The sequence below is a fragment of the Pteropus alecto genome, unplaced genomic scaffold (assembly GCF_000325575.1).
Source record: "Pteropus alecto unplaced genomic scaffold, ASM32557v1 scaffold38, whole genome shotgun sequence".
Lineage (NCBI taxonomy): Eukaryota > Metazoa > Chordata > Mammalia > Chiroptera > Pteropodidae > Pteropus > Pteropus alecto.
Window position 1 is genome coordinate 9,664,926 of NW_006442512.1, and position 20,666 is coordinate 9,685,591.

At 33.1% G+C, this 20,666-nt stretch overlaps 1 protein-coding gene across 3 annotated transcripts in view; it reads right to left on the bottom strand.

The window, feature by feature from the left end:
* The window catches only part of TOGARAM1 (TOG array regulator of axonemal microtubules 1), a 69,001-nt gene that overhangs the window by 3,491 nt on the left and 44,844 nt on the right, over positions 1–20,666 (bottom strand). For 2 of the 3 annotated variants that reach the window (XM_015597672.2, XM_006922697.3), the window contains 9 exons: positions 20,452–20,586; positions 18,997–19,150; positions 13,169–13,274; positions 12,647–12,882; positions 12,084–12,242; positions 8,556–8,682; positions 7,211–7,329; positions 2,440–2,629; positions 1,023–1,242 (listed from right to left, as the gene is read on the bottom strand). In XM_015597672.2, the coding sequence (XP_015453158.1) occupies positions 1,023–1,242; positions 2,440–2,629; positions 7,211–7,329; positions 8,556–8,682; positions 12,084–12,242; positions 12,647–12,882; positions 13,169–13,274; positions 18,997–19,150; positions 20,452–20,586 (1,446 nt within the window). Of the gene's footprint in view, positions 1–1,022; positions 1,243–2,439; positions 2,630–7,210; positions 7,330–8,555; positions 8,683–11,762; positions 11,887–12,083; positions 12,243–12,646; positions 12,883–13,168; positions 13,275–18,996; positions 19,151–20,451; positions 20,587–20,666 lie in introns of those variants that run through there. The other variant, XM_015597673.2, reaches the window with a different exon arrangement.

Below are 20,666 nucleotides of genomic sequence, written 5' to 3' on the forward strand. Positions count from 1 at the left end.
TCATACATTGAAACCCAATCTCCAATGTGATGGTTTTTAAAGGTGGGGCCTTTGGGAGGTGATTAAGTCATGACTATAGAGCCATCGTGAATGGGACTGGTGCCCTTATAAGAGGCCTCAAGAGCTCCCTTGCCCCTTCTGCTTTGTGAGATGGTAGACTATGAACTAGGAAGTGGGCCCTCACCAGACACTGAATCTGCCAGCACCCTGATCTTGGACTTCCTAGCTTCCAGAACCTTAAGAAATAAATGTTTGTTGTTTGGAAGCCATCCAGTCTGTGGTAGTTTGTTATAGCAGCCCTAGCAGACTCAGAAACGGGTATAGTAACCATGGTCTAAATTTGCATTTGCATTTCCCTAATGACTAGCAAGGTTAAGCATCTTTTCATATCTTTCTTTGCCATCCACATAGCCTCTTTGGTAAAATGTTTCTTCACGTCTTTTGCCTATTTTCTAATTGGAGTGTTTTTTTGTTTTGTTTTGTTTTTTTAATGTTGAGTTTTGAGAGTTCTTTATATATTCTAGACGAGTTTTGTGGTCACATATGTGGTTTGCAAGTATTCTGTCTCAATCTGTGGTTTGTCTCTTTATTCACTTAACAGAGTCTTCTGCAGAGCAAATGTTTTTAATTTTGATGAAGTCCAATTTATCAACTTCTATGGATAATGCTTTTAGTGTCATGCTAACAAGTCTTCACCGAGCTCTAAGATCCTGAGGATTTTCTTCTATGGTATCTTCTAAGTTTTATAGTTAAGTTTTTCATTTAATCTATGGTTCATTTTGAGTTCATTTTGTATAAGATGTGAGGCTGAGGTAGGCAAAATGAACTGAGATAAGGGAAGAGAAAGTCAACTTAATGGGATAACATTTAATCACTAAAAATAATTAAAAATGCTAAATAAATGAAAAAGATTATGACATTAAATGAAAAAAACTAAATAGCTAGGATTTCAGCAACATAAAAAATATGTAGAATTAGAAAGTAAAGTCAAAAAAATTAGAGTGCCAGATAAGGTTTCTTACCTACATGCTGACTCAGTGCCTGAACAACATTTGTGGCAGCAGTGTAGATGCCCGGATTCTTGGAATTCAGATTGTTATCCACTATTGCTGGAATTAGCATGTTGATTATAGGAGATAAGTTGTCTCTAAGCAAAGGAATCATTTTGTGCATTGTTTCTAGAGCCACCAGATTTACTTTACTATTAGAATCATGAAGTCGAGATTTAAAAGCATCAAAAATCTGAAAGTAAAGTGGTAAATTATTTAAAGTGAAATATTGTTTATACCTATTATATTTAAATTCCCTTTGACATTGCAAAGTATTTCTCCTTTAGTATAGTGTTTACACACACACCCATCTTATTGAAGCTGAATTTACAAAACAGGAACTTTATAAAAATTTGAATGATAAATATGTGTCAAATTTTCTTATAGCAAAAAGAGAAGACTTCAAAAATCACCCAAAAGACATCTTAATAAGTTAAAGTTGAGAGATGTGGCTCAGTAGGAAGATGACTAACTTACAGTAAATGCGATAAAAATGCTGTTTTCTGGAAGGTGCAGGTTTAGCTAAGTTAACTCTAAGAACTTAAGAAAAGTTTCTATATTTATTTATTTGTACCAGAGGTAGACATATAAGTTTTAATGTATGGATTTCAGTTTAGGTTTTTTGAACATTTTATTTTTTCATGTTAAGAACAGTCTTCCCAAGAGTTTATTTTTACTCAACAAATATCAGAAAGTGTAAGTTTCTAGTTTCCATGATATGGTAATGTGGTACTTTTCTTCTGAATATTAAGAAACATCACCATTGGAAATAAAAGAGTAATTACAGTATGTTTGCCAAGTTTAATGCATGTAATACAAATTTTAAATGGAATTTAATAAATTACTAATGTTAATTCGAATTAACTGAACTCTGATAAAACATAAATAATCTATGCTCTGATACCACTAATGTTTATTATTGCCTTTTTATTGCTTCTTGTTTTCCTAAAAGTAGGTATATAAATTAGTATATTTAGATGTCTAATCTACATATGAAAAATTTTAATATCTATTCTAAAGTAATACCAAATTTCTTAAATGATCTGTTTTTTAAAATATTTATTGATTCACTGAACATATATTTACTGAATGCCAAGTTTTTTCTTTTTTTACTGAATGCCAGGTTGCAAGAGCTTTTAAAGAGTTATCATCTAGTGGGAATTTCATACAAATAAGCAGCTATTTTCTTATTTTTTCTAATTACTTTGAATTGTTCAAAAATGTTTTTAAAATAGCAAAACCTAAGCAATCCATTCTTTTCACTAAGCTTATTTTATACTTTAAAATAATATAACATATATAAGGTATTAAGATTTAGGACAACTTTTTACACTAATAAACTTAATTAACCATAGATTGAAAATGAAAATTAATTTTGACATGTGCTTACCTTCACAAGGTTTCCAACAACAAGCTCTTGATTGTTTTCAGTATCTGATAAAAGCTGCTTAATCCCATTAATACGATCACGAAAGTCTTTTGCATTTAATAAACCTGTTATGACTTTAATGTACTCAGCGCTTTCTAAGGAATTACGGGGAACTGATTTTCTGGTGACTTCACGAATTTCAGTTACCTCTCTAAAGTGAAAGAAAGGTAAATTTAATTTCATTATTCATTTCCTATTAAAAACACAAACATAATAAATAATTTTCATTACATATTCATTTTTTAAAAATTCATAAAATGATCTAACCTAACCCATAGCCATAACATCTGTTTTGGGACCTATAAGATCACCCTTGGGTTTGGTGATTTGCTAGGAGGACTCAGAGGGTTCAGCATGTAGTTTTACTCACAGCTACAGTTTATTACAGTCGAAGGATACAAAGCAAAATTAGCAAAGGGAGAAGGTGTATGGGTCAAAGTCTGGAGTAAACTAGATGCAAGCTTCCAAGGATCACACAGTACGAACTTAATTCCTCTAGCAATAAACTGTGACAACACATGTGAAATGCTGTCTATCAATGAGGCTTATTGGTTAGTGTCAGGCTTTTTATTGGGAGTTAGTCATAGTTGGTCTTCTGCCTAAGACATACCAAAATTCCAGATTCCTAGAAGGAAAGCAGAACTTCAGCATAAACTATATTGTTTGCCCAAATAATTTAGGTACAGTAAAGTATGCTTGTCATTTAGGGAATGGTGGGAATCCTCTTGAAATCCTAGTTTCCAGACACCAGCCCACAGGGCTAATCTTGTCAGCAGGCCTTTCTAAGGACTGCAGTCTCAGGCCTTTGTTAACTCTTTTCTATAAAATATCCATGTGAACATTCAAGAGAAAATTAGAAATTTGAGACCAGAAGGATTTATTATTTCCATGACTTAGTATTAGCAGCACAATGTTTTCCATTCTTATAAAAAGGTGACTCAATGTGGCAGATGATAATCCCTTTGAAACTAAAGAGTCCTGTGAATTGACAGGTCTTAAAAGAGAATGGTAACAATTGCCAGTTACCACCATTTCACTGATGAGCAGTGCAAAAATCAGCACTAAAGTTACATAAGAGCAGTGATTAAAAAAAAAAAAAAGAGCAGTTATCTAATGAATGACTCAGAGTCATAATAAAAATAGACACAGGATAGTGACAGAAAATATAGATCTTAGATGTATTTATTCACTATTTTTAACTTGTTTAAAAAAATTAATTTGAGGTTAATTTGTGAAATGGTTAATTCTATTCTAATTAATTCTACAATGAGAAAAATAAAGAATTAAATTTATATTTAAACTGAGGACTATATGATACATAAAAGGTGAATACGAAAAGAGTAAAACAACACCTCAAGAAGCCATCTAATTATTAAAACATATTTTTAAAGATGGCTTTTTTGTTGTTCAAAACAGGATGGATTTGATAGTAAAGTAACATTTAATATACCTTAGGAGAAAAAGATAATGTAACATGGAGGAACTCATTAGGTATATTAACATTAAAAAAAAATTATAAACAAAGAGAAGACATTAAGAATGATAATAGAACATAGATGCAAACATTCTTGACAAAATATCAGCAAACTAAATTCAATATGTTAAAAGAATCATATCCAATGACCAACAGGGATTTATTCCAGGGACCTAAGGATGATTCAACATCCACAAATCAATCAATATGACATACCATATTAACAAAAATTAAGGATAAAAAAATCATATGATCACCTCAATAGATACAGAAAAAGCATTTGATAAAAACCAACATGCACTCATGATCAAAACATTCAACAAACTGGATATAGAGGAAACATACCTCAACATATTAAAGGCCATATATGACAGGCCAAAGCTAATATTGCAATCAACAATGAAAAGTTGAAAGATTTTCTTCAAATATTAGGAAAAAGACAAGGATGCCTATTCTCATCACTTTTATTCAACATACTACTGAAAGTTCTAGCTAGAGCAATTAGGCAAGAAAAAGAAATAAAAGGCATTGAAATTCAAAAGATGAAGTAAACTGTCTTTATTTGCAACTGGATATGATATACAGAAAACCCTAAAGACTCCACCAAAAAACTTTTGGAACTAATCAAAAAATTCAGTAAAGTTTCAGAATGCAAAATCAATATACAAAAGTCAGTTGTGTTTCTAAACACTAATAAACTAACAGACGAAGAAATTTTTTAAAAATCCCATTTACAATTACATAATAAAGAATAAAATACCTAGGAATAAATTTAAGCAAGGAAGTGAAAGATTTGTACACTGAAAACTGTAAGACAATGATGAAAGAAGTTAGAGACACAAATAAATGGAAGATATTTTGTGCTCATGAATTTAAAGAATTAATAGTTAAAATGTCAACAGTACTCAAAGCAATCTACAGACTCAATGCAATCTCTATCAAAATTCCAATGGCATTTTTTAAAGAAATAGAACAAACAATCCTAACATTTGTATGGATTCACAAAAGACCCAAAAAAACAAAAGCAATCTTGCGAAAGAAAAACAAAGCTGGAGGCATCACACCTCCTGCTTTCAAACTATATTACAAAGCTGTAGTGATCAAAACAGTATGCATAGTAGGGAGATCAGTGGATGGGAATTACTAAGAGGTGTCATCAACAGTAGAGGGTTTCTTGCTAAACTGGCCTAATAAGATTTTTGATAAAGGCAGGCTAGATACTTATACATCAAAGGTGGAAGAGGAGAAGTCTAAATAACAAGGGAGATGGAGATGACTTATTAGGATTCTTTGCTATGACTGGCTTAGGTAGGCTAAGAACAGGGACCAAGGAGGAGGCCTAGTGCAAAGAAGACCTCAGAGAACCTTGTCTAAAGTTTGGTCAAAGACAGTCTGTCAAGTTAGATACCAGTTTATACTCACTTCAGTAACAACAAGCACTGATGAGGATGTAGAGAAACTGGAATACTCTTTATTGCTGGAAGGATTATAAAATGGTGCTATTTTGGAAAACAAATCTGGCATTTCTTTAAAAGGCTACACACAGAGAAGGCTACACACATCATGTGAACCAGCAATTCCACTCAAATATACCCAAGAGAACTGAAAACATGTACACTACAAAACCCAAATATCTATCAAATGATGAATCAACAAAATATAGTACATCCATACAAAGAAATGTTATCTAGCCATAAGAAAGAACATGCTACAAATCTGGATGAACCTTAAAAACATAATGCCAAGTCTAAGAAGTCAATCATAAAAAATCCCATATCATATGAATTCTTAAGACTGGAACAATTTGAAGAGGTGAATAATAATAGTATTGGATTATAACCCACAGAATAAAGTAATAATCTGTTAAGCTACAATAATATAAACATTTAAATAAATATGTGGAGGAAAAGTGGCAGTTTTTCTTTTCAGAACAATCCAACTAATAAATGTAGAAGGAATAAGAGAAAAAGACCACTATTAGGTTAAAAAACCCACAATAATTGCTGCAGGCAAGATCAATGATTGCTAAAATTAATGGGTAAATGTATGATCAGAAATAGAATATCTCAAAGTACGCCAAGATATCTATTATTTACAAAGGGAAAAATAATAATTTCATAGTGAAGAAACCCAGGAGAAACCACCTTATCCTAGTGACCAAGGTTAACATTATCAGTAATAAGACATAACATCATCCATTTTATGAAATGATATACTGAGACACATCATTTTTGTGGTATTCTTGTCAAAACTGCAAAACCTCGACAAACTAAGAAAATATCAGATAAACCCAAATTGAGAGACATCTACAAAATAATTAACTGACTAATAAAAGTGTTTAGAAAGGACCTAGAATACAGTATATACTCTCAATAGGTATTTAAAAAGCATTTTTGGTTGGATGTGAAAAGACTTTTGACCAAAATATCTGGTCCAGGATCTTATGTGATTATATCTTAACATGGAAAAATGGCAGACTCTGATTTAGTAGGCCTGGAGGGACTACAAGATTTTTCATTTCTAATAAACTCCTAGGTGATGCCACTGTGGCTGTTCTGTGGACAGTACTTTGAATAGCAAGGTCCCCAAAGCATATTTTGTAACATGAATTTTTATCCTTTGTACAATTTATTACTTTAGGTTATAAAATATTTCAAAGATATGCAAATATAAAATATACCTATGTATCTACTCATAGTTTTAAAATAATATTTAAAACATACTTAAAAATATACCAGAGATATTTTTGAAAATTTTTAAAATTATATACTCTATTAAATATGGTTAGAGTTTAAACAAGTGAGACAACTGCATATACAATTACATTTATAAAATTTTTAAGAGTAGTTTTTTTACTGGTTGGTAGTATTTTAGGTAATTAGCTAAATCTTCTTTTAATGTTTGTAGTTTTTTTTTCTTTAACCATAATTATGTATTGCTTTTATAATCAAGGGGAAAAAGTAAAGGCTATAAATTTTTTAAAAAATTAATCAGATTTGTCCAACACATGCCTAATCTCGACAGGTTCCATAACGCTAGAACTTTATTAATGTTTAATGCATGTAGAAGCAAGTTGCTGTGAGTATATAACTGCCTTACTACATCTAATTATCTCACACTTTCTAAATCCTTAACAACTTTTAAAACTCCATTAAATTTTGACAAATACCCCAGAGATAGCTCATGAAAACATCCAAATAAGACTACTATCACTGGGGAGTAATTTCTCTAACGATGTGGGCTATCAAATAATGCTACCTTTCAGCTGAATTGAAAACATCTCTTGAAACAGATGATGATCTTGTGTTTCCAACACTGCCAGTATGAGATCGTCTTCCTTTTGCTGAAGGAGTATCTAGTGGTAAATCTCCCAAGCCCTATAAATAAATAAAAAGAAAGGCAGCGGAAGAAAAGTCTTAAAACTAGTAAAGTGAATAACTTGTAAAATGTAATTTTCATAGAAATTATTATTGATCTTTTTATGATTGAAAGTATTTTAATAATCTGCTGTGTTTATGCTTTAAAGGGTATCAGGTGTAAAAAATACCTTGTAATTAGAAGTAAATTAAAAAAATATGTAACCAACTAATAGGAAATGATATTGGCTTGGTAAAAGTGTTTAAAATTGTAAAAATTAATATGCTATATTTTATAACCACTCTTCTTAAAGCTTAAAACCTATATAGAAAACATAAACACACTATACAATAATGAATTCCTATGGAACACCAATGTGAGAATGAACATTTTGGTAAGAACTATTTAAAACTTTTTTTTCTGATACTTGCATTTGAAATGACTCACACATGTAATCTGCCTCATTTGAGTAAGATAATTTTTTTGCATGGTTATTTTAATAAGTTCTATATGAATTAAGCTGAAATCTTTAACATCAGTGGGCAGAAAAAATGCTCTAAAATGTATATTAGCATACATATTTGAAATATCCTTTCATAAATTAATCCTTCGCCGAAGATTATTAGAGAGGAATAACATAAATTACCATAGAAAAATTTTATATTATTAAATATATTTTTGCAAAAAAGAATATGTAAATGGAATACTTTTTTACAAGACAATTTCGTGTTTTATTTCATTTAGTATTCCCTCAGCCATTAATTTCACAGACATTTCTACATCATTGTCTATCAGAATAAGTTAAGACATGGGGCTTCATCTCAAGGAGCTCCTATCAATCAATGCTCTGCAGTGTGGCAGGAGCTCTAATGGTAGAATATACAAGGTAAATAAAGCAGGCACCCACCATGATAAGCATCACCATCCTCTTTTTATAAAAGTAAAATTCTGGTTAAAGAAACGATATGCCTAAAATTATATGTAGTTGCTAATTCTCAGAGTTGTGATTCAAACCCAAGTCTATTCCAATAAGCCACACTATGTTCTACCAAATATCTTCCGTTCAATAAACATTTACTGACACTATGAATGTCTACTTAGTACTATAGTTGCTGAAATGCTACTACAGATATATCTGAATCTGTTAACAGAAATAATCATAGAAGTAATTATTTCTATCCTTTACCTTCCTAGGCAAATGAATTTTGCTTTGAAAGTTGTTTATAAAATAAACTTCTCCACATACCTTTTGCTGTATGCTTTTAACAGATTCCTTAATATAGGGCAAATCTTTAGATGGGACATACTTTTCAAGCATTTTATCAAAGTTAGGATGACACATCATGAGGAAAAGCATCTTTCGACCATAATACCTATAGATATTTGAGAAATATGTAAGTGATTTCACATATCTTAACAAGCTCAATTTCTGCCTGCCCTTAGCTTGGTTTTTTAACAGAAAAAAACCTATCAACATCAAGATTACTATCTCTATTTGAAATCACTGAAATGTAGTTACACTAGCTGGACTTGAGAATATAGATTCTCCTGTCGCCCACCTTTAAAATATACAATAGTTTCAAATCTCTTAGCTGTGTATCAGATGAAGAGCCAAAAGCCTTGATTCTATTTTTCAGATACCCTAAGGTCCATATCAAGGCTGGCAACTGGCAGAAATGTGAGTTAGGAGAAGTCTTAATTTTGTTCTGAGCTCCTTGACCAGTGACCTTTTGCTGTTCATCTGCTGGCCAGATGTTTTGGCCTGAGTCAACCTTCCCTAGGTTCTGTATTTCTGACCCTCTATCTCTTTTGTCCTCACCACAACTTACCTGAGTTCCAATTGTTCAAATACATATGCTATCTAAATATACTCAAAGTTAGTTGATAAATTATGGATGGTATATTAATGAATGTGTAATGCTCTCCAAACTAGGTTTTTTATATTATATGAATTTTAAAATAATTCCTTTAGGCTCATACCTTAAGCCAAAGGTCCCTAACCCCTGGGCTGTGAACTGGTACTGGTCTGTGGCCTGTTAAGAACCTGGCCGCACAGCAGGAGCAGTGGGTTAGCGGTGGGTTAGCAGTGGGCTAGCAAGTGAAGCTTCATCTGTATTTGCAGCCACTCTCCAGTGCTAACTTTACAGCCTCAGCTACATCTCAGATCATCAAGCATTAGATTCCCATTGGAGCATTGGTCCCTGGTGCCAAAAAGGTTAGGGACCGCTGCTTTAAGCCAAGATATCATTCTAATAGTAGAACCTCAGATAACATGAAAGTGTACACCGAAGAGATTTTTGGATAGAGGGATCTTATAGTATCTAATAACAATACCATATTATTACTTTACAAGGAGGCTTGACCCTAAAATAATTACAATTATCCTTTTGCTATAACTTATTTTATATATGTGTGTGTGTGTGTGTATGCGTATATATACACACACATATGTGTATATACACACACATATATATGTGTATATATATATATATATATATGACTAGAAAAACCAGGGAAGGCAAGGCTTTTGAGGGGGAGGCATATAAGATGATCTCAGTATCATCTATATCAACCAGACTCTCATATATAATAAAATTACAGAAAGGGAGATAATATCAGAGAATAAAAATTACTTTTTCTCACCCTGCAATCAGAATAATGTTTACATCCAGATAGGTAGCTCCTTATCAGTTATAGTTTCAAAGAGAACTTCAACTTTTAGCCCAGAATGTTAAGAACTATAGGTCTACCAGAGGCTCTAATGATACAAGAATGGCTAAAGCAAAAAAGTAAGCAAGCAATAGGACACAAAAAATGTAAGAGATATTAAAACTGGAAAGTTGTAACTATTTTATAATTTTAAAACTTCAAATAAGAATCTAAGAAGTGACAAATCGATTATAAGAATTACTATGCCATTAAAGAATGGTTAAGACACAAAACCACCATTATGAATCTCTTTGTTCCTAAGTAGTCTACTATGATCCAAGTCTACTAAATTGTTTTGAACATTACTGCAGTATTCAGAACTTCTAAAATAGTTCCCCAAAGGTGACCTGCTCTTCCAGGATTATTAGGTTATGTTATATGGTACAGCAGACTTTAAGATAAGAGAGATTATCTGGATCTAATCTAATAATCACATGAACCCTTAACAAGCAGAAAGCTTTCCGTGGCTAGTAACAGATGAGGAAGTCAGAGAGATTCTAAGCATGAAGAAACTTAACATGCTGTTGGCTAGCTTGAAGTTGGAGGGGGCTGCATGACAAGAAATTCAGGTGGCCTTAGGAGCTGAAAGGGGACCATGGCTAACAACCAGCAAGGATACAGGGATCTCAGTCTTATAACCATAAGTAACTAAATTTGGCCAACAACCTGGATGTGTGTGTAAGCAGATTCTTCTATAGAGCCTCTAGATAATGGTCTAGTACTGTCATTACCTTGATTTTCACCTTGTGAGACCCTAAATAGAAGCTAGTGGAGCTATGTAGAGTCCTCCACCCCACCCCCTCCACCGCCCGCCTTTAATTCCCTACCCCTTCCACCTCTGACCTATGGTTGTTGCTGTCTTCCCCTTAAGAACTGGATCTCTGAAGGCGGGGCATCTCCTCCCACACGCTTGCAGAGTGCACCTGGGGCCTGGAGCCCCCCAGGGCCTGGTACCCCCGGAGCACTCTGGGGGGCCTGGTGCACCCAGAGTATATTGTGGCTCCGCCTGGGGCACAAACCCAGGCCCTTCTGCATGTAAAGCAGACGTGCTAACCACTTCACTATGGAGCCACTCCCATGCAGACTTTTAACCTAAAGAACGGTAAGCTAAAAAAAAAATCTGTGTTGCCTTATGCCACTATATTTGTGGTGATTTGTTACACAGCGATAGAAAATGAACACATTTACCATCTATATGAGCTTTCAGTATAATGAATTCCACAAGATTAACTCCAATTACCTAAAGTAATGGACATCTTTGTCTTAAACTGTAAAAATTTGATATCCTTCTTTACTTTAGTCTCTCTGAACTCAGGATTCTCCCTCTCTCCTTTTAATCTAACTTTATATACAACTGTCATAAATTTTTAGGTTTGGGACATTATCAATCACCAAGTCCAACCTTCCTAATTTTATACACAAGGAAAGAGAGGTTCAATGGCAAACAAAGATTGGGGCTAGGAATTGAACCGTGGCTTCTGACTGCATCCAAAATATCTATCACCACTACTGTACCAACCACATCTTAATTATTTTGTTTTCTTTCTATGACTGTTCTTAATTTTCATAAAAATGTTCTTCAAGTACAGACAGCAATCAGAAACTCGTAGAATTTTCTAAGTGCACATATGTCATGTTTCAGGAGATAGGACACTATCCATTTTGCTGTTTTTTCATGTGTACCTATTGCCTTGATTTTATCTGACTGCTTGGAAAATATATCATTTCCCCCTAAATGCATTACCTTACATTTGCCCACAATGAAGTTCTTCTGCCACTTTTCTGCCCACTCATACAGTCTTGTGCCGTTTTCATGCAGTTCATCCCTGTGACATGGCATCTCACTACCCAGAAGTATGTAGTATCATCTGTAAATTTGGAGAATTCACTGTGCACTCCCTCAAGATCATTTACAAATTGGCTAAATAAGACCACCCCCCCAGCACCAAGCCCTGGGGACCCCACTTGTTCATTTAGAAAAATGTTCATTCTTTTTAAACCTTTGTTTCTTTCTTTTGAGCCCCTATACTAAGAGATTCAGCAAATATTATTAGCAGCTATTCACCTAGTTTCTTGTGAGCTGTCCTGAGTAAACTTAGCAGCAGCTGGTAATATACGGTCAGCCATATCTTTTGTTCCAGATAAAATACGCTCCGGTTCCATAAATTCTAGTACATCTGATAAGTGCTGGGCTGTACATCTTCTGACTGCAGTGTGTAAATGGCTATGAGGAAACATGGTCAATTAAAACAAAGTTGATGTATGAACAATTTCTCAAAGACTTACTTTTAAAGTTAAATAACTGAATTATTCCTAACTTTCATCACCCTTGAAAGTTAAAGACAAATTATTTGCATTAGCTATCCCTCCTCAAGAAGTTAAAAAAAACAAACTTCAATCATTAACATATATTTAGTTCCAGATCTATGAATGTAGGTAACATTATTAGAATAACAATATTATTATCCTTTGTATGCTCAGTATCTAATATGTTTTTACCACAGATTATTTAATAAATGTTTTTCAGTTGAAATAATATTGAAATCTGCTTGTTTTTTTCCTACACCCCAGATTACAAACAATTGCATTTTTACTTTAAGGACTTATCAAGATTATTCTGAACATTACCTTTGTCCTCCATTAATAAGAGAAACAACTGCACGTGCGGGAGTTACATTACTGACCATAGCTCTCAATGCTTTGTCAACATCTTCTCTTATAAATGTATTTGATTCTCCTGCCTTATGCAACAAAACTTTTACTGTAGTATCTAGTTCTTGATCCATGCTCTTTTTTAGGTAAGTGAAAAGATCACTTAAACAGACCACAGCAGCACGAGAAACTCCAGAGCGTAAATTTTTCACCTAAAAAATCCAAAATGCACATTTTGCTAATATTCTGAAAGAAAATCAGTGATGACTTTGAAAAGAAATTTACCATTAAAGTAACATACTGTAATATTTATTAGCTTATGTCCTAAAAATCAACATTTAATAAATTTTTTTTAAATGTTGCAAAGTAAGGCACTAGTTACTTTACATATGAGCCTACTCATATCATTTAACAGTTTTTTTTTAAAGGTCAAATAAATGTAGCATATTTATTCTCTGTTAGTCAAACGATCCTTAACTCAGCTGAAAATAAATTTACCTCTTGAACTACTGCAAAATTTGTTTCATGTAACTTTGTGTTCAGTATTTCAGAATGAAAAGCAGCTAAGCATCTAATAAAATTCAGTCCCTCAATTTTCTTCTCCCTACGGGAAAAAGAAACAAATGACAAAATCACTAATTAAAATGAGGTTCAACTGGAACAGGATGTTTTCTTTTGTGTGTATGAAATATTGCCATTGAGGAGACCTGGCCTATTTTCCCTTATAATGTAGAAATCAAATAAAAAATTTGTCAATTTATTTGCTCCAATAGCTCTCCTTCATGATTCAAAAGATCTTTTAAGAGCCAAAACCACTATTGACAAACTAAGTTCATGCTTTTTATGTAAAAAGGAACAATTTTCCCCTAGTAAGAATGGCATATTCTTTCTAGAGAACATAGGGAAAAGAATGGCATATAAAAGGTGAGGGAAGCAATAAAACAAAAATGGAAGAAGTAACTATCTGTTATCTTCTTGGTGAATATATAAGAACAAAAAACCACCAATACATGTTCTGTAACTTGTATTTCTTTTTCATTATCTAATGTAATGAGCCAGATTAAGAGTAGGTGGATACTAATGCCAAAAGGGCAAGTTCAAGTGAGATTTAGATATCATATTTCAAACATGATGGTGTTAATCTTGTGGATTTGGAAAATGTGAGCTAAAATGAGTTTCCTTAGTTGGTAATATTGATAGTAATTATTTTTTAAGTATTTAAATCCTCTGTATAAGTTATGGAAAACAGAGAAAAGACCTAAGATTCCAAGGTAGTAAGAGTAAACCTATTTAATAACTATCTATTTCAAAATTTTCATTTTTTGGATAAGCATGAAACAGTTTACAGTTACAGTTTAGATGTAGAAACAACCTGATTCTATACACATAAAAGTAAATAAAAAGTAGAGTCTAAAGAGGGAGAGAAAAAAAAAGAAATTAGGAAATAGTGGCTGAAATTTTTCCAAATTTAATCAAAACTATAAACTCTTAGATCCAAGAACAAACCCCAAGCGGGATATCCAGAGAAAAAATACAACATCTGAAACATCATAATCAGATTGCTAAAAAGAGTATAAAGGGAATATTCTTAAAGGTAGCCATAGAAAAAAAGGCACATTACATACAGAAGAACAAAGAATAATTGCAGAAGACTTCAGGTCAGAAATATGAAAGCCAGAAACCAACTGAACAAAATCTAAATGCTAAAAGGAAACAAACAACACAAAAAAATCAAGTTAACAAATCCTCAATTATAGGTGGATATTTCAAAAGCCCCTTTCCAGTAATTGATAGAATAGACAAGAAATCAATAAGAATACAGAAAACCTGAACACTACAACTAACAGCAGAATGCTTTTCAAAGTTTATGTGAAACATTCACATGAAAAAGATAAAACATCTCTGTCCTAATGATCTTATAATGAGAAAAAGATAAGATATAAGCAGCATAAGAGGATTGGATTGGGGAAAGAACACTTTCAGTGAGGGTCATGAAAGAAGGTTTTTCTGAGGAGGTGACATCTGACAGGTATCTGAATGAAGTGAGAAAGAAAGCCACTGGGAAAGTGTTCAAAGAATGAAATACAAAGATATTAAGGTAGAAATGAGGTGTTCAGGAAACAGCCAGGTGACTACAGTGGATAAGTAAGGCAGAGCATGGTAGGGGGTGAGGCTACAGAAAGAGGCAGTTAAAATTTTTTTTTTCTTTCTAGTGTTTTAGGGAAGGAGACACTAGAGGGTTTGGCATGGGGGAATCACATGGTCTGATACATATTTTAACAGCGTACTCTGGCTGTTGTATGAAATGGGCATCACATGGAAACCAGTGATGACACTATTACAGCCAGATGAGAGATAATTGTGGCTTAGATTAGAAGATCAACAGCAGAGACTGCATAAGTAATTGGCTTCAGGATATGTTCTGAGAATAAATGGATGGAATGTGAGGAAATAAGAAAAAGTCAACACTCATTTAGTATGAACAATTAAATGTCCATGGCAGGGCTATTAATTAAGATGGTGAATACTGAGGGAGAAGCAAACTTGCGATTAGGAGAAGAGAAAATTAAAAGTTCTATTTTAAAGATTTTTCTATCTACATTGATATCAAATATAATGAATATTGGGTATCATTCTATCATTTTCTTGACTTTGTATTGTTTTGATATCAGGGTAATACTGGCCTCAAAGAATGAGATGGGAAGTACTCTTCAATGTTCTAGAAGTTTGAGTAGAATTGATTTCTTCCTTAAATGTTTGGTATAATTCACTTGAGAAACCATCTGAGCCTGGAATTTTCTTTGTGGCAAAGTTTAAATTCAAATTCAATTTCCTTAATAGATATTGTGTTATACAGATTATCTCTTTTTGGGTGAGTTTTGGTAGTTTGTATATTTCAAGGAATTTGACAATTTCACTAAGTTGTCAAATTTATGGGAATTCTACTAAGTTGTCAAACTTATGGGCCTGAAGCTATTTATCATATCTATCTATTATCTGTTTAATAGCAGTATGATCAGTAGTGATGTCCCTTCTTCCATTTCTGATGTGGTAATTTGTTTCTTCTCTCTTCTCTTGATATATCTGACTAGAGGTTTATCAATTTTACTGATCTTTTCCAAGAACACACTTTGCTTTCATTGATTTTTTAAAAATTTCATTGATTCTATTTTTTATTTCATTGATTTCCACTTGATCTTTATTACTTTCTTTCTTTGCTTATTTTGGGCTTTATTTGCTCTTCTGTTTCTAGTTTAAGGTGAAAGCTGAGGTCACTGACATAAAACTTTTCTTGTTTTCTAATATAAGTGTTACAGTGCTATAAAATCCCCTCTGATGTAGCTGCATCCTAACAAATGTTTATGTTTCATTCTTAATTCAGAATTTCTAATTTAATTCCACTGTGGTCAGAGAACAAAATTTGTATAATCTGAATCCCTTTAAATTACTTGTTTTATGTTCTAGAATATAGTCTTTCTTGATCAGTGTTCCTTGTGGACCTAAAAACAACGTGAATTCTGTTGTTTCAGGTGGTATGTTCTATAAATGTCAATTCGGTCAAGTTGATCAACAGTGTTCAAGTCTTCTTGAACACTATCCTTACTGATTTTCTTTCTACTAGTTCTATCAATTAATGAGAGAAGATTATTGAAGTTTCAATGGATTTGTTTATTTCTCTTTGCAGGCCTATCAGTTTTTGCTTAATATATTTTGAAGTTCTGTTATATGGTAAATAAATGTTCTGGGTTGCTATGTCTTCATGATGAGTTATCCTTTATTGTTATAAATTGACCCTCTTTATTCCTGATGTGATACAAAATTCTAAAATGGCACGCACGGTTCCTGCCTCCTGGTGTACACACCTGTATAATATCCTCCTCATGAGAGTGAATATGATGGGATATCACTTCCCTCAAACACATTACATTACATATAGCAAAAGGGATTTTGCAAGTTGCCCTAAAGCTCGTTGATTCTCTTTTCATATCTTCCTCTAGATTTTTAACACATGAACTAGAATTACAACTATAATTATAATGTCCTTATCTACTAATTGTATCATCTGTATCATTTTTTAATTACTTTCAACTGTTTAATTTTCTTTTCTTCTCATTATAGGTCGTATTTTCCTACTTTGTTGCATGCCTAGCAATTTTTTATTGGATGCTAGGCATTGCAAATTTTACTTTAGATATTTCTGTATTCCTAAAAATATTTTTGAACTTTCTTCTGGAATGAAGTTATTTGAAAAGTTTGACTTTGCTTTTCTCAGGCCTTGCTTTTATGCTTTGTTAAGTGGGACCAATCCAGTCTTTAGCATAGGGTTTATTTATTCCATAGATGAAGCAAAACTCTTCTGAGTGTTTTACCCAAAGATCTGTGAATTATGAAGCTTTCCACTCTTCCAGTGGGAATAGGAAGTATTCCTGGCCTTGTATATGCTCTAGGGATTGTTCCTTCTAAGTTCTTTGAGGGGCCCTTATCCTGGTTTCAAGTAATTTACTCACACGCATGCCCTGACCAGGACTCAGCTAAATATTTGAGAAGAATCCTCTGAAGGTTTCTGGAGTTCTTTGAGGAGTTCTGTCTTCTCTAGCATTCTGCCCTGCAAACTCTAGTGATCATGGCTTCCCCAAACTCCCAGCTCCATCTCCATCTCTGCTTATATCTAGACAGTTTTCCTCTCCTTGAGCTGCAACCAGGAAACTACCTGCAGGAAGGAAGCCAGGGCAATTCTAGGGCTCACTTTGCTTGCTTCCCACCTCTCAGAGATCACTATATTTCATTGCCTGGTGAATAATATTTTGAAAACCATTGTTTCATATATTTTGTATGATTTCTTTAGTTCTTTCAGATGTGAAGGCAAATCTAAAGCCTGTTAATCCATCTTGGCAGGAAGTGAAAGTTCCAGAGTTCTATTTTTAGACAATGTTAAATTTAACAATGAATTTAAAATTTATTGGCATCCAAGTGGAAGTGTCAAGGAGGCAGCTGGATTACAAGTCTAGAGCTCAAGAAGGTACCTGGGATCCAGATATATGTTTATGAGAAATCAGAGTATGGATGGAATTTATAGGTATGGAACTAAATAAAATCATTTAAGAAAGGGCTTGACAAACCATGGTTCACAGACCAAATCTGGCCCCATCAGATTTTTTAAATAAGTTTTTATAAGTAAAGTTTATTGGAATACAGCCATATACATTTGTTTTCATATTGTCTAAGGCTGCTTTTGCACTACACAGTGAAGATGAGTAGGTGTGACAGAAGCATTTGGACTGAAAAGTTTAAAATATTTACTATCTGGTTCTTTACAGAAAAAGGTTACCAGCCTGGAATGAATGTAGATAGAGAACTCCAGTGGGTTGAATTCTGGAACCTTTTCAATTCTGAAGTAAAACAGAAGAGAGGAAATCAAAGTACTGAAGCATAAAAAAATCAAGAGACTCTGATTTTTCCAAGAAGAACTGAAAAAAGAATATCAAGAAGAAGGGAGTGTCAATTATGTCAAATGTTGCTAAAAGGCTAAAATGAGGACAAATAAATGACCAGTGTAGATTTATCAAAATGGTCACTTTTGTAGTTATAGTGAAGTGGTGGTCATCATGAGGAGGGTTGAAAGCCAATTAAAGAAGCTGAGAAAAGAACATGAGGTGAAAAACTAGAGACAATGAGTTAGTCTTTTTAAGGATTTTTGCTCAAAATTGGGGAGGAAAGAAATGTGAAAAAGATATGCAATTAAGACAGGTTTTAAAAAATAAGAGATATTATAGCACATATTAAGTTGATGCATATGATCTAGTAAAGAAGCAAAACTGATGATAAAGTGTAGGATGGGGATAGAGAGAGATGCTGAAGGAAGAGGGGAGGAAATGGAACAAGGGCAGCCAGTGAATGTTCCAGCTGAAGCAAGTAAACCACTGTCTTTTTGTTTCCCTTGAGTTATTGGCTGGGCTGGCTGGGTGGCTGCTACAGCTGTTGTAGGAACCGATAAGTGTTTTCAGAATTGTTATAGCATATATTTCCCAGAAAAACACTTGGAGAAATGATGACATTTATACTCTAATATCAGAATGTTTATGTAAGCCACAATAAAGCTAAATCACGTCCTTGTGGTATATAAGTTATAATATATCTGGTAATACAATACTATTATAACCAGAATTCAGCTACCTTTATAAGTTGAAAAAAATTGTGACTACCTAAGAACTAAAACAATCATTTCTAAGATATTTTAATAGAAAATGTTTCAAGGTTTTTAATTAAAAATTTACAGTAAACTTTTGGAACTCAGCTTAGTTTTAAGTTAAGAATGGTGATCTTACCAATCCTCATCAGCTAAAAGCTTCAGAGCTTCTGTCAGTGCTACTTCTGGTTTGGAAAATGGCTGTAGTTCTGATGAATCCATTATTTCTGGACTATGAGTGACAGAAGGCATCCTTTCTTTGTACTGTGGAATGGTTCTAGGAGATGCTTCCCCTAAAACAAACAAAAAATATTAAAGCATCAGGGAACTTTGATACAAAGAGATACAAATGGCATTCTGATTACAGATTCTAGGAATATTTCTTACAGAAACTAATACTATTAGTTTAGTGTCCAACAACAGGTATACTCTCAACAAGTATGATTTTTTTGAATAATTTTTTCTCTTTTTTAATTGAGGTATAACTGACACGTAACATTATATTAATTTCAGGTGTACAATATAATGACTCAATATTTTTAGATACTGCAAAATAATCACCAAAGTCTAGCTACCATTGTTACCAAACGTAGTTACAATTCTTTTTTCTTGTGTTGAGAACTTTTAGGATTTACTCTCTTAGCAACTTTCAAATATACAATATGGTTATTATTAACTATAGTCACCATGCTGTACATCCCCATGACTTATTTTATAACTGGAAGTTTGTACCTTTTGACTCCTTTCACCAATCCTACCTCTCATCCACTCAATCTGTTCTTGAGAATACAGAATTCTTAAAACTTTTCTACACTTCTTGCATTATAAAAGAAATGCAAGCCAGGAAGAACCTCAGACATTCATCTAGTTCAAATCTTATATTTATCTTTGAGAGAAGTTAATATATTGTCCAAGATTGTGTTTATATACTTATTTTTTCTATATTTCTTGGGTTTTTTATTGATATTTAGACTTCAGACCCAACATATATTTAATAATGTTTATTATAGTTCATAGTTTATTCCTTAGAAACAATCATAATAAACAAAAATAATAGGCAATAATACTTAATGTTTACTATAGTTCACACGATATTTCATTTCAACCTCTGATTTTACCTAGTTGCTACTAAAGACCTATTCAATATTTTTAAAAACAGCACAGAAAACATGGAACCTACTCTTGACCAGGTATAGACCCTTACACATACTCAATGAGAGGCTGAATAAATGATGTGTAAATTTTTTTATCATGATCTAATATAAACCAGCTTTACAATCTCAGTTACCTTAGCTATAAAACGAGATACCACGCCTCAGCAAAACGGGAATATCTGCAGGGAGCATGGGAGAGATCTTTGAGATAATCTGCACCTCTGAGATAATTTAGGTATTTACAAGGGCAGAAAATGAGGTCTGTTTCTAGGTCACAAAGCTAATTAAAAGGCAGAACTGATACTTAAAAAGCCAAGTCTGCCTACTGACTCCTACTAGTTTAGTGTTCTTTCCATCACAAATGATCTGAACCAGATATAGTCTCCTCAGCTTAACAAGCATTTGTGACATTACTCTTTACATTTAAAAAAGTGACTTACCTGAATCTGAAAACACTAAAGATGGTGACCTTTTTAAACCAACCCCTCCTTTCAATGCAGGGTTGAAGGCATTGTTTTCCAAAGAGGAACTCTCATTTTTTGATATTCCCACCTCATCTCCAAAAATATTTAAGGCTAGAAGAGAGAAAACAACCAATCAACTTATTTTTTTTTTAATGAGAAATAATTAATATTTATTGTAATAGAAGCTACTG